The 24,908-nt window shown below is 50.3% G+C and overlaps 1 protein-coding gene across 1 annotated transcript in view; it reads left to right on the top strand.

Annotated features, from left to right (window-relative positions):
* Positions 1-1,186: 1,186 nt before the first annotated feature.
* Positions 1,187-24,908, top strand: part of NALF2 (NALCN channel auxiliary factor 2) — an 88,197-nt gene continuing 64,475 nt past the window's right edge. Inside the window, exon 1 of the mRNA XM_075573578.1 lies at positions 1,187-2,382. Coding sequence (XP_075429693.1) covers positions 1,573-2,382 — 810 coding nt within the window. The 5' untranslated portion in view covers positions 1,187-1,572. The remainder of the gene's footprint in view (positions 2,383-24,908) is intronic.

The following is a 24,908-nucleotide window of genomic DNA, read 5'->3' as shown; positions in this document are numbered from 1 at the left end:
AGGGGTGTTATGGGGAAAGTGGTGTTATGGGGGAGGAGTGTTATGGTGAAAGGGGTGTTATGGGGAAAGGGGTGTAATGGGGAGAGGGTGTTATGGGGGAAAGGGTGTAATGGGGTAAGGGGTGTTATGGGGGAGAGGGTGTTATGGTGAAAGGGGTGTTATGGGGAAAGTGGTGTAATGGGGGAGGAGTGTTATGGGGGAGCTGTGTTATGGGGAAAGGGGTGTTATGGGGAAAAGGGTGTAATGGGGTAAGGGGTGTTATGGGGGAGAGGGTGTTATGGTGAAAGGGGTGTTATGTGGAAAGTGGTGTAATGGGGGAGGAGTGTTATGGGGGAGCTGTGTTATGGGGAGATGGTTTTATGGGGGAGGGATTGTTATGGGGGAGAGGGTGTTATTGGGAGAGCGTGTTATGGGAGCGATGTTATGGGGATGGGTTGTTATGGGGGAGGGGGTGTCAGTGGAGGAGAAGCTGAATGAAGGAGGCAATGAATGAAAAGAAGCATGGAGTGAATGAAGAGAGAGGAGGGTGAAAGGGATGAGGAGAGGAGGGAGAAGGGGGGAGGATTCAGTTCAGTTGCATAAGGCAGAGGATGGGAGGCGCGCTCTCGTGCTCGGAGGCGCGCTCTCGTGCTCGGGACCGCGCGCCCACGTGCCCGCGCATCTGGCCAATTTCTGAAGGTGGTCTCTCCTCGGCTGAAGATGGCGACAGATTAGATAGAAATAAGAGGAAGCCCAGCGGTGAGAGGCCGGCCTGCGAGCGCGGCGAGGAAGAGGAGGCATGGGAATATTCAGCCCCAGCAGCAGGATGCCCAGGGAGGTGAAGAACAGTGCCCATCAGAAGAGGAAGAGAAAACAATAAGGAGGGAGAGCCACCTCCAGGATCAGCCTGGGATCTGCCCAGGGATCAGCCTGGGATCAGCCCAGGGATCAGCCTGGGAGCAGCCCAGGGAGCAGCCTGGGATCAGCCTGGGAGCAGCCCAGGGAGCAGCCTGGGATCAGCCTGGGAGCAGCCCAGGGATCAGCCTGGGAGCAGCAGGCAGGATGGACTGCAGGGGCTGAGACCTCAGGGGGTGGTCTTACCTGGGTCTGCTCTGGGTGCATAGGGGGGAGGGTGGGGGGAGCTGCATGGGGTATCACCTGCCCCCCCGGGTTGCAGTGTGGAATTCTGCTTGATGCACTTGCCCCGGGGGGTGAATCTTTACCGAGGGAGGGGGGTGGGGGGGTTTCTTTTCCTGGTTGGTTTTGTGAGTAGTCCCTGCAATGGCCGGTAACTGAGTGACCTGAGAAGGGGCACGTAGGGGGCGGGGAGCCCCCATCCCCTACCCCCCCCCCATCCTTTATCCCAACATCTATTCATTCCTCCATCCACCTATCCATTCATCTCCATCCAGTATCCTCCCCATCCATCCTTTACCCACCCCTCCCCCCCCCCAGCCTCCTGATGTTGCCCCTCTCAGCAGGCCCCCTCACTAGAGGCAGGTGACATTGCGCTGGTGGTGTAGGGAACCCACCACAAACATAGGGGGTGGGGACAGACTGAGAGGCTCCCCGCATTCTCCCGCCCCCTAAAATATGATCAGGGGGGCTTGGATGTATCCAAGGGAAGATGAGGCCGTGTTAAAGATCTGCTGGGACCCCCGACAAAGCGACAAGCCGTGCGCGGACTCCGAGAGGGCGCAGAGATGGCGCCTGTCCTTAGCGTCTCTCCTGTTCTTCACCGTCCTGCTGTCTAATCACCTCTGGCTGGTCTCTGCCGGGGCCAAAGCCAGGGGCAGCTTCTCCTTCAGCCTGCAGCCAGCCCGGGGGCAGCAGGCCAACTCCAGCCTGCTGCCCCCCCAGAGCTTCCCAGGGGAGGGCAGGGGGGCCTGGGACACTTTCCTAAGCAATCTGACCAAATGTGCTGCTCACACCCCGCATTGCACTGGAGACAGGTCTTGTCACCTGGATTCTGCCTGCACCAAACTGCATTCTCTGCAAAGACTTTGGGGGTCTCTCTCTCCATTCTCCCCCCAACCCTCCTCCTCCTGGTCCTATGCTCCCTCCTTCTTCTCCACTTTTTCCTCCAAGAGGAACTTTTTGAAGGCTTATTTTCGCAACTTCAGCCTGTCCTTTTGTGATACTTACACCATCCTGGACCTGCTGCTGGGAATGTCTAACCCGGACAGCTTGGACTGCAGCCTGGAGAGTCTCATGGGGAACGTCGTGGGGGCAGCTGTGGCCTCTCCTGCTCTACTAGAGGTTGAGGTGTGCAGCAGCTGCCTCCAGACTTACCAGAGACTGGATCAACACGCTCAGGAAAAATACGAGGAGTTTGACTTTGTGTTGGAGAAATATCTGCAAGCTGGAGAGTACTCTGTGAGGTCCTGCATGGGAGACTGCAAGGTAAGAATGGGACACCAGCTGCTCAGAGGGTGAGTGGGGAGGCCAATCACCTGTCATCTTCTCACTTGGTGTAGTTCTGAGGGATATAGCAGAAGGTCCAGGCTGTGGTCCAAAGGGATCTCACGTTCATGGGTCCCAAGGGAGGTCTGGAGGTTTTGGACCAATATTGCCACAGTCATGAAATAATTCTGACTTGTGTGAGTGAATGAGTATGGAAAAATTCCAGAGTTTGAGTAACACCCCCTGAGTAAAACTAACTCCATAATAGGTGCCTGTGTATTGTATTGTTCTTATGAGTGAGACTCACATTCTCATGACCTAGGCTTCCATTTACTCAAAATATGCAAGGTTGCCTCTCAGTGGGTGAGGCTTACTCCAACCCAATCACTAGGCCTGAGTTACAATGAGTATAATCCCCAAAGACTTCATATCTGGCAGTTCTATGTGCATATTAGTTAGTTTAGCTGCAACACTGTACATATAAAACAGTGGAACCCATAAACGTGTATATATCTTGACTGTTGCCATTAGGAGTGGTAACGAGAATGTTCCATCTAGTGCAAACATGTCATGGAGGCCATAGCCCCGCGTCATGACTGCCCTACAACTAGCGTGCTGTTTTACTTTTTACTCTTAAACGTTGGGGACATATCCCATTATTTCGTCCAAGCCCCTTAAACACCTGCTCAAAATTCCTTCAAAGAACGGCTAAGAGTTAAATTGCCAATTATATGTTCAATTTCCTTTAGAACATTTTGAGATTACCAGAGTAGGTTTGTCTTGGATTTTCATACCTATTAATGGACCAATATAAAAGGTTCTTCATAGAGTGAGCACAGATCTTTCCAGACTTCAAGTCTCCTCTTCATCAGCAGTTTGAATTCATCCATCCAATCCCACTGCATGTCTCGATTATTGTAAGGGACCAGGGGTCAGAGAGGCTGCAATATAATGCATCCGATGCTGAATAGGTTAGTACTGTGGTGCCTCATTGCTGCAATTCACCTGTCATTTTAATTTAACATCCCCATAATCATTAACATGATATGTGTGTCGTTACCATCATGTTACTGAAACATACATGTGCACACCACACATTCACTGGAGATGTTCAGAATTCCACTGGGACATTCTCTGTGGTTACCAAAACAGTTATAGACCCACATGTGACACCTGAGAGACACATAGAAACCCAGACATGTCTGTACAGGCCACATGCAAAGTCTGCACCAAATGTGTCTCGGGGGTTAGGAGGGAATGAATCTATTCTAGGGCGAGTATGTCCTGTGATTAGAGTACAACAGTTATCTGTGCAGAAGAACAAGAGTGCACCAGCAACATATCATGCCCTCTCTGCTCCATGTCATGAGGCCTTAGGGTGTGCGTGGTCCCTCTGCTAACACACCATATACTCTGACACAACAAGGGAAAGAGCACATAGAACATGTAACTTCTGCAAAGAGACATTATCTTATTGTGTAACCAAGAAAGCCAACCAGCGGAGTATCCCTCTGCTCCAACCGGCTGAAGCATTGGTTGGTCTGTAACTAATGAATGATGTCGAAGAGTTTTTTTTTTCTTAACTGGCCATCCAGACTCTTTGTAGTTTGCACACTGCATTGCACCTCAGGAACTACTCTGTATACTGTAAGTACGGATATAGGATAAGTATCCGTCGTCTCAATTTAGCATAAGTTGAACTTGATGGACAAATGTCTTTTTTCAACCTCATCTACAATGTAACTATATAACTAAACACTGCTCTTCATTACACACTGCAGTGATTCATCACCGTAGGGCACTGCATCTTCTGTACCACATACTCCTGGAAGGATCATTTTCAGCAACACAGAAGGGGACAGCCCAGAGGTGCTGATACTGTATATCTTTCTCCAACTGCTGTATGTTGTATATTGGTGTGGAGCAGAACATATTGTATGTGAATGAGATTTGAGGCAGATGCCTTGTGCAGAGGGGTGTACACAATACTATATCCCTAAAGTACTTCTCACTTACTTACTTAAACCTTGAGCACATGGGCCGTGTGGACCACTCCCCACCCAAATGCCACACCCACACCACAAACATCCCGGGCAACGCCGGGGCTCTCAGCTAGTATATATATACACCGGTATATATCATTTGGAAAAGGTGGGCAATGTGTTCTATTAGGAGAAGCTTCAAAGGAAGGATCACAAATCTGGAGTCAGGGGGTTAACTCAACAGCACATACAAAACTAAGAGTATTCCAGAGTGGCAAAAAGATCTGCATTTAAAAGGTCATATTTCTTTCTAAGACCTTCTGTTCCTATTCCAAACAATGTGCTTGGAATCGTAGACTGGCATCTACATTTCAAACCTGTACAATGTGGAGGCCCGAGCACGCAGAGCACGCAGAGAGCATACAGAACACGCAGAGCATGGAGAGCGCACACAGAATGTGCAGAGCACGGAGAACGCACACAGAACGCACAGAGCACGGAGAACACACACAGCACACACAGAGAGCGCGCAGAGCAAACAGAGCACAAACAGAGCGTGCAGAGCACACACAAGAGCACACAACACGCAGAGCACGGACAACGCACACACAGCGAGCGAGCAGAGCACACAGAGCGCAAACACAGAGCGCACAGAGCGCACACACACAACACAAAGAGCGCACACACAGAGCGTGCAGAGCACACACAGAGCACACATAACACGCAGGGCACGGAGAACACACACACAGCACACACAGAGAGCGCGCAGAGCAAACAGAGCACAAACAGCTCGCAGAGCATAAACAGAACACACAGAACGCGCAGAGCGCACGCAGAAAACAGAGCGCACACAGAGCGCGCCGAGCACACAGAGAGCATATAACATGCAGAGCACGGAGAACACACACAAAGCACACACAGAGAGCGTGCAGAGCACACAGCGCAAACACAGAGTGCCCAGAGCGCGCACACAGAGCACGCGCACAACACAAAGAGCGCACACACAGAGCGCGCAGAACACGCAGAGCACGGAGAATGCACTCACAGCACACACAGAGAACATGCAGAGCACACAGAGCACACAGAGCGCACACAGAACACACTAAGCACAGGATTTAGCATGTGAATGTAGAATCATGTAAAATCCAGGACTAAGGTTGGCTTACAGAAGGAACTTAACGTGAGGCCGCGAGTTCAGCCTGTAGCACTTAGCCGTCACCTATAGAAATGTGACCCAGTGTGCAGGAATTGTGCGTAGCTTGTTATACGTGAGCCTGGCATGCAAGCAGGTTCGGTGCAAGCATATGGAGAAGCGAGGGTGAGAGAGTCTGCATGCAGCATATTACTCTTATCTCACCTCACTGAGTATAGCCAGAGCAGGTGGGAACGTTGTGACTCTTTAATGAGTTGTTATACCTCAGATCAGCTAATAAAACTTTCATTTCCATTGACATTTGCACAATCTGTGGCTCTCCTGTGCCAGGCAGACGTGGTATGTGATAAACGCTCACATTGGTTGACCTTTAACCCCTCTTACCAGCCTCTTTCTGTAATGGGCCACGCAGGCCACAGCTTACTACAACAATAACCAACAGAAACCATGGCAACAGAAACCGCCAGCCAGAAAATGCAGCCACCAACTCCTGCACTGCGTTCATCAGAGCCTGCTATCTGTACCAGGGGGGGGGAGGGGGGAGGGGGAGAGGGAGTGGGGAGAGGGAGTGGGGAGAGGGTGAGGGGACGGGGGGAGAGGAGGGGGTGGAGAGGTGAGGGGGTGGAGAGGTGGGGGGGGAGAGAGGAGGGGGTGATGGGGGGGACATAGAGGGGCGGGGAGGAGGAGAGAGGGGGGATACAGGAGGAGAGGAAAGAGAGGGGGGGAGGAGAGAGAAGGCAGAGGAGGGGAAGAGAGTAAGAAGCAGAGACTGAATTACAAAAGGAAAGAAAGATTGAAACGATGGAGATGCAGATAGGGGTGACATAGAGAAAGATATCTCTGTCTATTGGCATATGTATCACAGGAATGTGTGTTGTGGTGCAAAGTCCATGTTTTGCTTGTGGTTGCATCATAAGCTTGCAGGGAAGTTTCTAACATTTGGCACCTGGGCGGGTTACAGTAACTCAGACCTCAGAGATTTGATGCAAAGAAAATGGAAAAATGTTTCAACATACTCAAAACATTTGATACCTCCCAATATAATATACAGGCGGGTATCTCCTGCTGTTGGCACTCTCCCAAAAATGCTCACGGGGCAAACATATTTTATAGGAATGTACATGTATGCACACACGTACGCATGTGTATATATATATATATATATATACATATATATATATATAAAGACAGAGAGAGAGAGTGTTACCAGAGGGACATCCGATAAAAGAGAGACAGCACACTGATGGTTGAAATCCATAAAAACTGTATTAAAAACAGAGAGGGTACCGCAACCAACGTTTCGGTCACCGTAACGGGACCTTCCTCAGGGTCATGCTAACGGTGGAGGTTTTCTGTCGCCTTTTTCATCCACCATAACTTAAAATGTATTTGGTAAACCTACCCAGCCTAGAAATATTTCAAAGCAAGTATAAACCAACCTCACACTGATGATACCCATCAAGGTTGAAACATGTCTGTGAGAGGTCTGTACTTGCTTTGCTTGTTCCATGCTGTGCTTGAAAGCTGTGTGAACGGCGGTGCATTAGCTTAAATGGGCTCCATGTGAATGGATTTTCCAGGCAAAAGGTGACACGTTGTGTGCTCATTTGCATGTAATTTCCCAGAATCCCCTGCTGCAGTGGGAGCACTGTATGTTAGGTGATAATGGTTGAAAGGCGGGGTTGCAGACATGTCTAAGACATGTGAATATGCTCACAAGTGACTATATATATATATATATATATATAAAGCATCACTGGCACTCCAATAAAAATTCAATAATGAATAGGTGCATGTCCCATATAAATAATAAAAGTATACATTACTGCATAGCAGCAAAAAGGAGACAGCACTCAGGTGAATGAAAATAAATGTATTAAATACAGCACATAACTCCAACGTTTCGATCCCACAGGGGGACCTTCCTCAGGGGGTGCACCCCCCAGCACATCCACACCGGGAGAAGGAACAGCACAGATAACATTCCAAGAGACACTGTTTTTAAGTATACCTTTTGCTTCATTCATTGTAACATCGCCGGAAGAAGAGATCAGTGTATCTCGAAAGCTCGCACAAATAAAAGCATTTCGTTAGCCACAGAACGGTATCATCTATTTATTTATTTTTTGATTATTGAAGCTCGGCTAACACGGTACTGATACCTCTACATGTGTATATATATATATATGCGCTGTATGTATGGACAGGGCCTTTAACACTCATGGAAAGAGTTCACTCGTGTCAGTAGTGACTCATAAAACTTCAGTCTCGGTTTAGGCCATCGCTAAGTGTCCCGAACAGTTGCATAAATTTGTATTCATGCAACCATCTCTCTGTGTTCTATAAGATTACCTTTACGTATGGCCACCTTTAGATCGTTCATCTTATGGCTAGAGTCAGAGAAATGTTCGCCGACAGGACTGTGATGCTGTGTGTGATGCTGTGGCGATGCAGATTAATTCTCTTGTTTAGCCCCTGTCCCATCTCACCTATGTAGTAGCAGCCCCCTGGGCATTTCATGCACATAATGAGGTACACGACATTCCTGAAGGAACAGGTTCGGGACACTTAGCGGTGGCCTAAACCAAGACCGCAGTTTCATGAGTCGCTATCCTGACACAAGAGAACTCTTCCCATGAGTGCAAAGGGTAGCGAAATCTTGTGCCGATAAAATACACTTTTTGTATGCATTTTTTGTGTGCCTATCTTAATCTTTTTGTATATAGTATGTGTGTATGTGTGTATGTGTGTGTGTATGTATGTATGTATATACATGTATGTATGTATGTATGTATGTATGTATGTATATATATATATAGTCCTAGGATATTAGGCAGCTTTCTGGTCGAGTTAGATCAGAAAATGCAGAAATAGTGTAAAAGGATCCATTCCACAGCTTCACATTTTACTGAGGCTGGTGGATGAAAAGTCCAGGCCAGAGTTTATAATGGTTCTAATTCCCCTCACCTGCTCTCCTAATTAAGGAACAGGTATTTGTGGCAGATAGGTTTGCTGCTTTAGTCTCTCTCCTAGAGTCTGGAGGCATCACCGCTCCCCTGCATACAGTTCAGGGATGATGCCCCCTTCACATATTGCAGCATCCAAAAGGATTGCATGGATTCTCTTGGGATGCTGCCCCCATCTAACAGATAAGGATTGAATGTTATTTCACTATATAAATATGTTATTAAAAGCTGGTAACTGGTTTAGTCGGCCAGCCTGTAGCTAGGCTTATATTGTATAGTTAGCCATCCCTACCGTGGAGAAGGTGTTCATTTTATGATTTGTTTTGCCTTAAAGGGACTGTGTGCTTGAGATATCGCCTGACTCTAATATAAGAATAACCACTGAAGGTTAACGGCTGAGTGCCCCAATGTGTATCTGTTGAAGTTGCAGTTCCCCACTGGAACGAAATAAAACAGGCAGAAGCCTGAATTCCGCACTATAATGCTACGTATTATACTTTTGTTTCTCTAAATCACTTTAGAAGACTGTTGTGAAGAGCCCAGACAGGTGGCCGCGCTACGTAATGGTGACGTTTGTGTATGTGTATATATATATATATATATGTGTGTATATGTATATATATATATATATGTGTGTGTATATGTATATATATATATATGTGTGTATAAGTATGTGTGTGTGTGTGTGTGTAGATGTGTCTGTATCTGTACCGTGTTAGTCGAGCTTAATAATCAAAAATGAGTAGACGATACCATTCTGTGGCTAAAGAAATGCTTTTATTCTTGCGAGCTTTCGAGATATACTGATCTCTTCTTCCGGCGATGTTGTAGCATCGCCGGAAAAAGAGATCAGTGTATCTTGAAAGCTCGCACAAATAAAAGCATTTAGTTACCACAGAACGGTATCGTCTATTCGTTTTTGATTTTATATATATATATATATATATATATATATATATATATATATATATATATATATATATATATATATATATATATATATAGTGCAGAATAAATGAGTTTATTCTGCACTATCGCAACTGGACTAACACGGCTATTTTCTGCATTATATATATATATATATATATATATATATATATATATATAAACAAATTGCTGGAGTAGATGTTATTACCCAATAGGCAGCATGACAATCGCATAATTTTGATGGCGAAATATTATCACATTTTGAAATAAGAATTGTTTTTAATATTAGCTAAGCATTGCTAGTGTAGGGATAGCTGTACAACTGGCTAAAGTGTAAGTATACCTCCTGTTGTGACTAATAGTTCATTTGCATTTGGAGAGAATTTCTGCTGTAAGATGTTTTGATCTTTGCAATATGTATTCTTATCTCAATCTGTAATTAGTTTTTCTTTCCGTTCATGCAATGGCATCAAATACCAACTGTACAATCTTAAATCACCTCCGCAAGGCAGTTAAACTCTGAGACATCCACAGCAGCCAAAAGATCCTAGAAACTCCCAAACAACTTGCACAAACTATATAAGAAGAAACGCCAAAGGTATCAGTGGAGATGTTTACTCAGCAAAGACAGAAACGGACATGACTTTCATACTTCACCTGGTTCTGAAAGTGATAACAAAAGAAACACTAGATTTATCAAAGAAAGAAATATTTGAGAGCAGTTGGGCTTTTCCCTTGATAAAGCTGCTGTTGTTTTTCGCCCTCCTGCGGCAGTCGGGAGACTTCTCTGACAGAATACCCACATTCACAGGCCGAGCCTTTCCATTCGTAAAGACAGCTAGGAGTCAGAGCTCGAGTAATCCGACTTACCTCCTGAGACCCGGGGAGTGCCTTCTGTAAGCACTGATCCTTTTCCATAAGCACCCTGCGTTATGTGTGATATCTCTTGTGTAGAGAACACCTGGGTGTGTGCCCTGTTACACTCTGATGTCAGTGCAAGCAATCAGACACCGAACTTAAACAGCAGCCCAGTAAAACCGCCGGAGAGAAAATGTCACAGTAAGCGGGACACAAAATCCGAACAAAAATGTTCCCGAAAATCCATACCAATAAATGGAATATGTGATGCATTTGCAAAAATCTCCAGTGTCCTCTGTAACGGGTAAGGGGTAGGGATATGTCCCATGGTACAAACGGGTAAGGAGTAGGGATAAATATGGCTGTTGTTAATGCAGATCAAGCCTGACATTACCCCTACCTGTCAGTAATAGTGTATTATATTATGTGTATTATATCTGTATCATGCCTGGTTCCAGCAGTGCAGGGACCAGGGGTTAACTTTATGTGCACTTGGAAACTCGCAGAGCTCTCTGCACCTTTCCCTGTAAGGCTGCGCTTACAGTGCCGGTGACGTCAGGCTGCGCTTACAGTGCCGGCGACGCAATGGTGACGTCAGGCTGCGCTTACAGTGCCGGTGACGTCAGGCTGCGGTCGCTGGAAAAATCAAATAGTGATGACTTCCAGCGATCGCGACCAAGTCTCCGTCGCTCCGGCTCAGCTCAGGCTGTCCGCTCTCTCTCTTGGCTGAGAGGATTCCAGCTGCAGTGCCAGTTCCTGTACCGGTTCCAGGCCGGAGGTCCAATCTGGTCAGGTCCATGACCAGTTCCTGTAAGCACTGCAGTGGAGGATAACAGGGGTAATCTCTCTAGGGAGGTCCCTGCGACCAGGACTGCAGGGTATCCCCAGTTGGGTTTGTGTGTTGTCTGTTTTATATTTATAGTTGTGGATTCGGTTTTCCAATAAATTAATTTGATAAACTCTTGTGCTTCTGTCTGGCGATATTGATCCCTGGTATTAGTCCTGGTCTCCCGTGACAACCTCCACTTTCCCCATTTTTAAAAGCATGTATTCTATGGCCCTGCATAACACACGCATAACACACGCATAACACACGCATAACACACGCAAGTTCATTTTGTTCTTTATTAATTTCAAAGTGGTGAACTTAATACTTTTTTTAAATGAAATACAATTTTGGTTACACAAGGTGATCCAACATTTTTACAAGGGTAAGTGCTACAGATATACAGGGAGAGGGGGAGCTCTGTCCCAGGGAGCTTGCAATCTACACAATGAAGGGTCTTTTTCATTAAGCCGTGCAGGGGCCAATCTCAGCGCAAGCAACCACACATTCCTGTTTGTCAATAAATAATGGATAATGACTATGCTCCTGTGAGAGTGGGAAGCAGGTTACCCGTGGGCAAAGTAACCTGGGGTTAATATAACATTGTTACTCGTGGGCAAAGTAACCTGGGGTTAATATAACATTGTTACTCGTGGGCAAAGTAACCTGGGGTTAATATAACATTGTTACTCGTGGGCAAAGTAACCTGGGGTTAATATAACATTGTTACTCGTGGGCAAAGTAACCTGGGGTTAAAATAACATTGTTACTCGTGGGCAAAGTAACCTGGGGTTAAAATAACATTGTTACTCGTGGGCAAAGTAACCTGGGGTTAATATAACATTGTTACTCGTGGGCAAAGGAACCTGGGGTTAATATAACATTGTTACTCGTGGGCAAAGGAACCTGGGGTTAATATAACATTGTTACTCGTGGGCAAAGTAACCTGGGGTTAATATAACATTGTTACTCGTGGGCAAAGGAACCTGGGGTTAATATAACATTGTTACTCGTGGGCAAAGTAACCTGGGGTTAATATAACATTGTTACTCGTGGGCAAAGTAACCTGGGGTTAATATAACATTGTTACTCGTGGGCAAAGGAGCCTGGGGTTAATATAACATTGTTACTCGTGGGCAAAGTAATCTGGGGTTAATATAACATTGTTACTCGTGGGCAAAGTAACCTGAGGTTAATATAACATTGTTACTCGTGGGCAAAGGAACCTGGGGTTAATATAACATTGTTACTCGTGGGCAAAGGAATCTGGGGTTAATATAACATTGTTACTCGTGGGCAAAGTAACCTGGGGTTAATATAACATTGTTACTCGTGGGCAAAGTAACCTGGGGTTAATATAACATTGTTACTCGTGGGCAAAGTAACCTGGGGTTAATATAACATTGTTACTCGTGGGCAAAGTAACCTGGGGTTAATATAACATTGTTACTCGTGGGCAAAGTAACCTGGGGTTAATATAACATTGTTACTCGTGGGCAAAGTAACCTGGGGTTAATATAACATTGTTACTCGTGGGCAAAGGAACCTGGGGTTAATATAACATTGTTACTCGTGGGCAAAGGAACCTGGGGTTAATATAACATTGTTACTCGTGGGCAAAGGAACCTGGGGTTAATATAACATTGTTACTCGTGGGCAAAGGAACCTGGGGTTAATATAACATTGTTACTCGTGGGCAAAGTAACCTGGGTTTAATATAACATTGTTACTCGTGGGCAAAGTAACCTGGGGTTAATATAACATTGTTACTCGTGGGCAAAGGAACCTGGGGTTAATATAACATTGTTACTCGTGGGCAAAGGAACCTGGGGTTAATATAACATTGTTACTCGTGGGCAAAATAACCTGGGGTTAATACAACATTGTTACTCGTGGGCAAAATAACCTGGGGTTAAAATAACATTGTTACTCGTGGGCAAAGGAGCCTGGGGTTAATATAACATTGTTACTCGTGGGCAAAGTAATCTGGGGTTAATATAACATTGTTACTCGTGGGCAAAGTAACCTGGGGTTAATATAACATTGTTACTCGTGGGCAAAGTAACCTGGGGTTAATATAACATTGTTACTCGTGGGCAAAGTAACCTGGGGTTAATATAACATTGTTACTCGTGGGCAAAGTAACCTGGGGTTAATATAACATTGTTACTCGTGGGCAAAGTAACCTGGGGTTAATATAACATTGTTACTCGTGGGCAAAGTAACCTGGGGTTAATATAACATTGTTACTCGTGGGCAAAGGAACCTGGGGTTAATATAACATTGTTACTCGTGGGCAAAGGAACCTGGGGTTAATATAACATTGTTACTCGTGGGCAAAGGAACCTGGGGTTAATATAACATTGTTACTCGTGGGCAAAGGAACCTGGGGTTAATATAACATTGTTACTCGTGGGCAAAGTAACCTGGGTTTAATATAACATTGTTACTCGTGGGCAAAGTAACCTGGGGTTAATATAACATTGTTACTCGTGGGCAAAGGAACCTGGGGTTAATATAACATTGTTACTCGTGGGCAAAGGAACCTGGGGTTAATATAACATTGTTACTCGTGGGCAAAATAACCTGGGGTTAATATAGTTACATAGTTGCATAGTTACAAAGTAGATGAGGTTGAAAAGAGACGTACGTCCATCAAGTTCAACCTATGCTATATTTAGACAATAGATTCTTAATTCTATATCTATACTTACTTATTGATCCAGAGAAAGGCAAACAAAAAACCCCATTATAACATTGTTACTTGTGGGTAAAGTAACCTGCGGTTAATATAACATTGTTACTCATGGGCAAAGTATAGGCTTAATGTAGCATTGTTACTCATGTTCCCTGTTGTATATCCTAAGCAAAACAACAGTACAAAGCACAGAGAGAAAGTATTTTAAGGAAATCTAAGCCGTACAGAAATGGATTACCGACCCCTCACTAACAAGCGGTTATATATACATATATACATACAGATTCATTACGTTTAAGTACAGGTTAGCACACCCACCATAGCGTTAACTCCCATTAAAGTCAGTAGAAGCTAACACTGGATGTCAGGTAATTGAGGTGCATCAAGACCAGAGATGCCGATCAGTGTCCAGAACTTTGGGTATCGGCTGCCACCAGAGCCCTTGAGGGTAGGCTCAGCCCTATACAAGATCCATAGGGCTACCTGAGACACAGGTTATACTAGCCAGACACAGGGTATACTAAGTTTTAGGTTTATTATATGGGGACACAACAACTGGAATTCCAGCACCCAGGACAGGTATAAAATACAGAGGAATGGCATGGGGTCAAATCCTCATAGAAAGAGTGTAATCACAGTCCTTGCGAGGGCTCCAGATGAGCCTGAATATTCCACCAAACACCACCCCCACCCCCCATATATATGGGTACCTTGCCATCAGTTCCACGGAACAAAGTACTGGGACGTGGCTAATAGCCTCAGAGCTCCTTAGTCCACAATAGATGGTAGCCACCTGGCTACTGAGTAGGTTAGGGGACCTCTATCTACTGCCTGTGGATTCCCCAGCACACAAGAAGTCCTTGAATGGACACACAGGAAAACATGGTTTGCTAGCCTCCTGGATACCCACCCCAAACAAGTTGGTAGGGGGTGGGGGGAGGGGGGTGATAAGCACCTGCAGAAGCTGAATGCCCCAAAACAAAGGGACGTTCCTGTGCACAGGTGCTGGGATCATCTCTGGGGGTCTCCCACCGATGCATCTCACCCTCATTATCCATCCAGGATCCTTTGCTGAACTCCACACAGGGACCTTCATGCCGGCCTGTCCCCTCTTCATACAGGGACCCTCACACCGGCCCCTGCCTACTGGGATGGGGAAACGAAATAAATTGTCCATTGAACGAAAAATGTTGAAATAAAGTCTCTGGGTTACAATCCCTTTGGCTAGGGCGCAACTTGCCTGCCCGCTATCTCGGCCAAATGGAAAAAGTTTGTTCCGGTTCGTTGGGGTTCGTTCTGGGATCCCCAGCGCTAACGAATTCCTGAAGTAGGGGTAAATCCTTGGTTACAATGTTTTAACCCCTTGCCTTCTGGAACCGCTGCCGCTGTACTTGTACGGGATCTTGAACCACACTTGAAGAAATCATGAATAACACCAGGGAAAGCTCGGCAGGCATGGTTATAGAGTTTACAGTCCTATCCCTAACATGCAAGCCCAATCCCCTCCGTGGAAACATTTAACCCACCAATCCCCATTCTGTCAGGAGTTTGTAAAAAGGGCAAAAGTTGCTTCCTGGTCTGCTACGAGCATGTGCAACAGAAATGTCATCTTCCCCCACCTGGCCACTTGCTACTTAGCATATGCCACCCTGCTTCCTTAAGGAATGCCACTCAGTCAACCTCGATCCTGTCTGTGAACAAAAAGTTTAGCGCCTTTATTTCTTTGAAGCACAGATGTTTTCTGCTACGCATTTCAAAGCCCAGGATTACACACCCCCAAGTGTCATCTCATGGCTATAATGTTAATTTCCTTACTCTTAACATATATGCATGTTAAATATATTCATTGCTGGGCACAGAAAAAGCTTCCTGCCGGTACCTTTTAAAATGTAACTAAAATATAGTTTATCTATATATATACTTTTTGTATGTGTGGAGGACACCAGACAATATGTATGGGCTTAGTACATTCTTAGCTAGCTGCACTCCGAAAATTAGAGTGCTAGCTTGCTCCTTGTGTCTGAAATACAATTGGCCCAATTCGCATACATTGCTATTACTGCAGCTATGGACTGTGCTGCAAAATGGGGACAATAAAGATGGAGGGGAAAATATGATATTGGGGTGACAATACACTTTAACCCCTTCCATCCCAACAGGGATTAGGGTTAATAGCGGTGGTGTAGGGGAAAACACATCAGGGTGATGCACATACATTTAACCCCTTCAGTCCCAATGCGATTTAGGGTTAATCACTGCAAAGCACTCAGTGTTTTCACTGAGGGGAACAGTCACTGCAAAGCACTCGGGAAAATATGACATTTGTGGTGTACATAGAATTAACCCCTTCTGTCCAACATGATTTAGGTTTTATCAGCCGGGCATACAGCCTTTATTATTGGCCTGATTAACCCCCGATCGTCACAACACCCCAACTGGCCTGCACAAAAGCCATCCCCCTGACTTATTTATTTATCAAATGTTTTACCAGGAAGTAATACATTGAGAGTTGCCTCTCGTTTTCAGGTATGTCCTGGGCACAGAGTTATAATGACAAATGCATGATTAAAACGACATAGTTACAATGAGTGAAAAGGGTTATACAGTACATTATATACAAGACATTGTATGCACAGTTAAAGATAATATATATTATCGGCGTATATAACAGTTACAGACCAGATTAAAATGTGAGACAGATTTCTTTTTGAAAGAACTTATACTGGTGGCGGCTGAGAGAGTCTCCAGTAGATTGTTCCAGTTGTAGAATCTCCAGGTAGACGTAACACCCCACATGGCCTGCACAAAGGCCAGCCCTCTGACGTAACACCCCACCTGGCCTGCACAAAGGCCGGCCCTCTGACGTAACACCCCACCTGTACTGCACAAAGGCCGGCCCTCTGACGTAACACCCCACCTGGCCTGCACAAAGGCCGGCCCTCTGACGTAACACCCCACCTGTACTGCACAAAGGCCAGCCCTCTGACGTAACACCCCACCTGTACTGCACAAAGGCCGGCCCTCTGACGTAACACCCCACCTGTACTGCACAAAGGCCGGCCCTCTGACGTAACACCCCACCTGTACTGCACAAAGGCCGGCCCTCTGACGTAACACCCCACCTGTACTGCACAAAGGCTAGCCCTCTGACGTAACACCCCACCTGGCCTGCACACAGGCCGGCCCTCTGACGTAACACCCCACCTGTACTGCACAAAGGCCAGCCCTCTGACGTAACACCCCACCTGTACTGCACAAAGGCCGGCCCTCTGACGTAACACCCCACCTGTACTGCACAAAGGCCGGCCCTCTGACGTAACACCCCACCTGTACTGCACAAAGGCCGGCCCTCTGACGTAACACCCCACCTGTACTGCACAAAGGCCGACCCTCTGACGTAACACCCCACCTGTACTGCACAAAGGCCGGCCCTCTGACGTAACACCCCACCTGTACTGCACAAAGGCCGGCCCTCTGACATAACACCCCACCTGTACTGCACAAAGGCCGGCCCTCTGACGTAACACCCCACCTGGCCTGCACACAGGCCGGCCCTCTGACGTAACACCCCACCTGTACTGCACAAACGCCGGCCCTCTGACGTAACACCCCACCTGTACTGCACAAAGGCCGGCCCTCTGACGTAACACCCCACCTGTACTGCACAAAGGCCGGCCCTCTGATGTAACACCCCACCTGTACTGCACAAAGGCCGGCCCTCTGACGTAACACCCCACCTGGCCTGCACACAGGCCGGCCCTCTGACGTAACACCCCACCTGTACTGCACAAACGCCGGCCCTCTGACGTAACACCCCACCTGTACTGCACAAACGCCGGCCCTCTGACGTAACACCCCACCTGTACTGCACAAAGGCCGGCCCTCTGACGTAACACCCCACCTGTACTGCACAAAGGCCGCCCTCTGACGTAACACCCCACCTGTACTGCACAAACGCCGGCCCTCTGACGTAACACCCCACCTGTACTGCACAAAGGCCGCCCTCTGACGTAACACCCCACCTGGCCTGCACATGGGGGGCCTATCACTCAGCTCAGGCTGCGGCCTCGCTGCCTGCGCTGCACGCACGTCTGCGAGCCAGGTGGCGCGTGCAGCCGAGTCCCCCGGTCTGCAGAGAGCTGCAGGGGGAAAGACAGGGGGGTCGTGATGGGGGCGTGGCCGTGACGTCACCCAGCAGGTTTGCCCTCATTGGCTGAACCACCGGAGGGCGTGGCCTAGCACTCCGTCGTGACTCCTGCTGTCAATTTTCTTGAGAGCAGGAGTTTGTCGGCGCAGTGCGGCGGCCCCCCCTCGCAGCGCGGCGGCCCCCCCTCGCAGCGCGGCGGCCCCATTGTGGGGCGGATCTTGTCCCTGCAGCGTCCGCCGCAGTGGGCGCTGCAGTAGCCAGCGGGGACCTGGCCTAATTGTTGCTTGTCCAGCTGCACAGATATCTCTTAACCCTCCTCAATTCCCCAACAATGGGCTCAGAATAAGTAGCTTGATAACACACCCATAAAACACACATAACTTGGGGCTCCCCGCCCCCGGCTACGATGCCGGATTATTACAGTGATCTCAGTGATTAAAAGTCAAGTTTCTGGGAAATTACAGGTTAACCCCTGAGGTTCCACAATCTCTTGACCAGATCAATGTCAATGCTTTCACATGTTGTAAAATATTATGTACATTACAATACAAGGTACATGTGCAATATACAGACACACACAGTACCACTGCTTTCACGCATGGCACATACACAGTATGTTAAAATAAATGGGGCAAAATCAGGTTGCCCAAAGTGAGCCTCGCGGTTACCCTGACGAGAATAGGCAGAGCTTGCATGGATGTTTAGGAGCTTGGTTGCCCATTTTGTCACGGCCGGTACCAGCACTTGATGGATATAACCCACATAGAGCCGGGCTTATACAGAACCTGGATAGTATCAGCACGATTACATGTTGTACAAGATACTCACATAAAGTAGATTTTAGTGTTACGTGAAGTATTATCTTTGTAATTGCAATGTACAGAAGCTCCCGAAATCTGCCAACTTACTCTCCCCATTGTTGTGTTTCCTGCACCTCTCAGTGCAGATAGGTTTATCACGTATGTGCAGCGCTATCACGTATGTGCAGCGCTATCACGTATGTGCAGTTACTGAATGTTTGTCATGGTGGACTGGCTTGTGCTGCACTTGTGCTGCGCTGGGCTGTGTTTGTGCTGGGCTTGTGCTGCGCTTGTGCTGCACTGGGCTGTGCTTGTGCTGCGCTTGTGCTGCACTGGGCTGTGCTTGTGCTGCGCTTGTGCTGCACTGGGCTGTGCTTGTGCTGCGCTTGTGCTGCACTGGGCTGTGCTTGTGCTGCGCTTGTGCTGCACTGGGCTGTGCTTGTGCTGCGCTTGTGCTGCACTGGGCTGTGCTTGTGCTGCGCTTGTGCTGCACTGGGCTGTGCTTGTGCTGGGCTTGTGCTGCACTGGGCTGTGCTTGTGCTGCGCTTGTGCTGCACTGGGCTGTGCTTGTGCTGCGCTTGTGCTGCACTGGGCTGTGCTTGTGCTGCGCTTGTGCTGCACTGGGCTGTGCTTGTGCTGCGCTTGTGCTGCACTGGGCTGTGCTTGTGCTGCGCTTGTGCTGCACTGGGCTGTGCTTGTGCTGGGCTTGTGCTGTGCTTGTGCTGCGCTTGTGCTGCACTGGGCTGTGCTTGTGCTGGGCTTGTGCTGCACTGGGCTGTGCTTGTGCTGCACTTGTGCTGCACTGGGCTGTGCTTGTGCTGCACTGGGCTGTGCTTGTGCTGCGCTTGTGCTGTACTGGGCTGTGCTTGTGCTGCGCTTGTGCTGCACTGGGCTGTGCTGCTTGTGCTGCGCTTGTGCTGCACTGGGCTGTGCTTGTGCTGCGCTTGTGCTGCGCTGGGCTGTGTTTGTGCTGCGCTTGTGCTGCACTGGGCTGTGCTTGTACTGCGCTGGGCTGCGCTTGTGCTGCACTGGGCTGTGCTCGTGCTGCGCTTGTACTGCGCTGGGCTGTGCTCGTGCTGCGCTTGTACTGCGCTTGTACTGTGCTTGTGCTGTGCTTGTGCTGGGCTTGTGCTGCATTGGGCTGAGCTGGGCTGTGCTTGTGCTGCACTGGGCTACGCTGTGCTCCGCTGCGCTGGACTGCGCTTGTGCTGCACTGGGCTGCGCTGTGCTCCGCTGGGCTGCACTTGTGCTGCGCTGGGTTGCTCTTGTGCAGCACTGTGCTCTGCTGGGCTGCGCTGTGCTCCGCTGGGCTGCGCTGTGCTCCGCTGGGCTGCGCTTGTGCTGCGCTGGGTTGCTCTTGTGCAGCACTGTGCTCTGCTGGGCTGCGCTGTGCTCCGCTGGGCTGCGCTTGTGCTCTGCTGGGCTGCGCTTGTGCAGCACTGTGCTCTGCTGGGCTGCGCTTGTGCTCCGCTGGGCTGCGCTGGGTTGCTCTTGTGCAGCTCTGTGCTCTGCTGGGCTGCGCTTGTGCTCCGCTGGGCTGCTTCTCACACAGCTCTCTACTGTCATCTCAAGTGCAGAGAATCAGGGGGAGGTGGAGCTGCGTGAGAATGGGACGCACACGCACACACGCGCACACACACACACACACACACGCACACACACACATGTGTCAGGGAGATGTGCAGTTTCTCCCAAAGTCACTACCCTGCCTGCCTGTTAATGTACAAACTGTCAGAGCTCTCAGCAGGAACTACAGGCTCTGGAATAGGGTATTGGGGAAATGCGCTGAGTGTATGCGGATGAGTCCTGCACCAATTCCTGCACCCATTCCTGCACCAATTCCTGCACCCATTCCTGCACCCATTCCTGCACCCATTCCTGCACCCATTCCTGCACCCATTCCTGCACCCATTCCTGCACCCATTCCTGCACCCATTCCTGCACCAATTCCTGCACCCATTCCTGCACCAATTCCTGCACCCATTCCTGCACCCATTCCTGCACCAATTCCTGCACCCATTCCTGCACCCATTCCTGCACCCATTCCTGCCTCGTGCTGCATAGTTCTCACATTCTGTCACATTTAAGGAACTTGGTAACAAACCTTTACAAGCGATGCAGATAATCACAGGGCACTTCTCTTGGCTTTGATACATCGCCCCTATTTTGTGTCAGCTATACAGCACACAGTAACAGGCGCATCTTGCTATAGAGAGCACCATTATAGAATGGCTGACTAATCTCAGCCAACTAAAACTGCCGCGCGTGCGCACGCAGTATGGAACCGGGCTTAAAGGGACAGAGCACCCATTGTTTTTGTTATATTTTTGGACAAATAAATCCACCACCTTATTATTTCACCGGAAGAATTGTGTTGTCCCCTCACTAACCACGGTCATCCTGCCACTATACATATATTTTTGGAATATATTTATATTATAATTTTTATATATTATGTTTGCGCATATATGTGTGTATTATTATTAGTATTATTACATTAATATTATTATAAGTGGGCACAATAGCCAGAGCTACTCTCTGCACAGTGATGCCAGCCGTTACCTTTTCATTGTGAATACAATTTACAATTGTCTGCTAAACATCCAATCCAGGTGAATAGTCCGTGAGGCGCCTTAAGATTTAGTAACGCGGAACCAATGGGGCTTATAAACTAAAGATAGCAAGGAGCATTTGTGGAGTAAATTTCATGCACAGCGATATATTATTGAGATATATATATTATATTATATATATATATATATCTATATATATATATATATATATAGATATATATATATATATATAGATATATTATTGAGATATATATATTATATATTATATTATATATCTTATACTATATTAGTGAAAGCACTGTATGTTTGCCTGCCTGCATGCATGCCTGCCTGCTGGATGTCCGGTGTCCCTAGGGGAAATCTGATTGGTCCCTTGGCCCGCCCCCGCACACCTCTCATTGGCCTGAGGCGGAGTGACGGGCCAAAGGACACACAGGGACACACACACACAGGGACACACACACACAGGGACACACACACACAGGGACACACACACACACACAATGACAGACACACACACAGTGACACACACACACACACACACACACACTGTTACCTACATTAGCGGGGCTCACAGTTAGCAGCACCCGCGCGCACCTCCTCCTCTCCCCGTGTCTCCCGCGTTTTCACCCCGACCCCCCCCTCCCCCGGCGCTGCTACAGTCAGCGGGACACACACACTATTATTACCCCTTCAGCGCCCCCCCCCCCACCCAGTGTCAGCGGCCGTGCGAGACCCCCCCTCTATATCTCCCACCTCTCCCCCCCCCCACACATATACATGCCCCCCCCTCACCGGCGCTACAACTCACCCCCTCCCCGGCGGGGGAACAGCCAGTGGCCAGGCAGGCTGCCTCGCGGCGCCGAGTGCCCAAGATGGCGGCGCCCGGGACACAGCGGGGGAGCGGCCACAACACGCTGCCTCCCGCCTCAGATCCACGTGGGACCTGCCGGATGGGTGAGTGAGCGGCCTTCACCTCCCCTCCACCCCCCTTCACCTCCCCTCCACCCCCCTCCCCTCCAGTGTCAGTGTCTCCCGATACCCCCCCCCCCCCCGGCACCGCTACAGTCAGCGGGGGAGCGAGCGAGCGCCCGGGACACAGCGGGGGAGCGGCCACAACATGCTGCCTCCCGCCTCAGATCCACGTGGGACCTGCCGGACGGGTGAGTGAGCGGCCTTCACCACCCCTCACCCCCCATCACCTCCCCTCACCCCCCATCACCTCCCCTCACCCCCTTTCACCTCCCCTCACTCCACTTCTCCCTTCCACCCCCCTTCACCTCCCCATTTACCTCCCCCCTCCACCCCCCCTTCACCTCCCCTCCACCCCCCTTCACCTCCCCTCCACCCCCCCTCCCTTCCACCCTCCCTTCCACCCCCCCCTTCACCTCCCTTCCACCCTCCTCCCTTCCACTCCCCCCCCTTCACCTCCCCTCCACCTCCCCTCCACCCCCCCCCCCTTCACCCCTTCACCTCCCCTCCACCCCCCCTTCCCACCGCCCCCCCCCTTCCCACCGCCTCCCCCCCCTTCCCACCGCCTCCCCCCCCCCTTCCCACCGCCTCCCTCCCCCTTCCACCGCCTCCCCCCCCCTTCCCACCGCCCCCCCCCCTTCCCCACCGCCTCCCCCCCCTTCCCACCGCCTCCCCCCCCTTCCCACCGCCTCCCCCCCCTTCCCACCGCCTCCCCCCCTTCACACCGCCTCCCCCCTTCACACCGCCTCCCACCCCCCCTTCCCACCGCCTCCCACCCCCCCTTCCCACCGCCTCCCACCCCCCCTTCCCACCGCCTCCCCCCCTTCCCACCGCCTCCCTCCCCCCCTTCCCACCGCCTCCCACCCCCCTTCCCACCGCCTCCCACCCCCCCTTCCCACCGCCTCCCACCCCCCCTTCCCACCGCCTCCCACCCCCCCTTCCACCGCCTCCACCCCCCCTTCCCACCGCCTCCCACCCCCCCTTCCCACCGCCTCCCACCCCCCCTTCCCACCGCCTCCCACCCCCCCTTCCACCGCCTCCCACCCCCCTTCCCACCGCCTCCCTCCCCCCCTTCCCACCGCCTCCCACCGCCTCCCACCCCCCTTCCCACCGCCTCCCACCCCCCTTCCCACCGCCTCCCACCCCCCGCCCCACCGCCTCCCACCCCCCGCCTTCCCACCGCCTCCCACCCCCGCCTTCCCTCCGCCTCCCCCTTCCCACCTCCTCCCCTTCCCACCACCTCACCCCTCCCCCCCCCTTTCCACCACCTCCCCCCCTTCCCACCACCTCCCCCCCCTTCCCACCACCTCCCCCCTCCTCCCCCTTCCCACCACCTTCCCCCCCTTCCCACCACCTCCCCCCTCCTCCCCCTTCCCACCACCTTCCCCCTCCTCCCCCTTCCCACCACCTTCCCCCTCCTCCCCCTTCCCACCACCTTCCCCCTCCTCCCCCTTTCCACCACCTTCCCCCTCCTCCTCCTTCCCACCACCTCCCCCTTCCCACAACCTCCCCCCTTCTCCCCCTTCCCACCACCTCCCCCCTTCTCCCCCTTCCCACCACCTCCCCCCTTCTCCCCCTTTCCACCACCTCCCCCCTCCTCCCCCTTCCCACCACTTCTCCCCTCCCCCCCCCCGCTCCCCTTCCCCCCCGCTCCCCTTCCCCCCCCGCTCCCCTTCCCCCCCCGCTCCCCTTCACCCCCCCTCCGCTCCCCTTTCCACCCCCCCCTCCACCTCTTTTTACCCTTTCCCCTCCCACCCCCTCCCACACTTCAACCCCCTCCTCAAACCCTTCCCCCCCCTCCTCTAACCCTTCCCCCCCTCCTCTAACCCTTCCCCCCCTTCCCTCCCCCCCCTCCTCTAACCCTTCCCCCCCTCCTCTAACCCTTCCCCCCCCTCCTCTAACCCTTCCCCCTCCTCCACCCTTGCCCCCCTCCTCCCTTCCCGCCGCCCTTCGCCTTCATGCCCGCCTTACCGCCTCCCCACCCCCGCCTCTGCCTTTCACCCGCCCTTACTCCGGCCGCCTCTGCCTTTCACCCACCGCCTCACAGCCGCTGCACGCACTCAACAGACACCCGCCACACTCGACACATACCTGCCGCCACACACACCTGCTGCCTCCCGCCCCTACCCCCCGACATCACTGACCCACCGCCTCACACCCTAGCAGGACCCCCACTCACAGACAGCACTCACAACCCACGCGCCAGCCGCCGCCTCACACCCTAGCAGGACCCCCACTCACAGACAGCACTCACAACCCACGCGCCACCCGCCGCCTCACACCCTTGCAGGACCCCCACTCACAGACAGCACTCACAACCCACGCGCCACCCGCCGCCTCACACCCTAGCAGGACCCCCACTCACAGACAGCACTCACAACCCACGCGCCACCCGCCGCCTCACACCCTAGCAGGACACACGACTCAGATTTTTACATCACTTATGGCAACAAAATATACATTGTACTGTGGTGTGGTTACAATAAACCATTTTTATACAACATCGTATTACATTTTCTTCCATCTTTCTTTTCAATATTATTATCCAACCTTTACAACAAACAGTCACCTATTGATCCACGATTTATAAATAATACTACCTATTACGCATTTACATCCCGGGC

The sequence above is a fragment of the Ascaphus truei genome, chromosome 16 (genome assembly GCF_040206685.1).
Source record: "Ascaphus truei isolate aAscTru1 chromosome 16, aAscTru1.hap1, whole genome shotgun sequence".
NCBI lineage: Eukaryota > Metazoa > Chordata > Amphibia > Anura > Ascaphidae > Ascaphus > Ascaphus truei.
The sequence above is the reverse complement of the archived record's forward strand: the minus strand, read 5'-3'. Positions and strand labels throughout refer to the sequence as shown.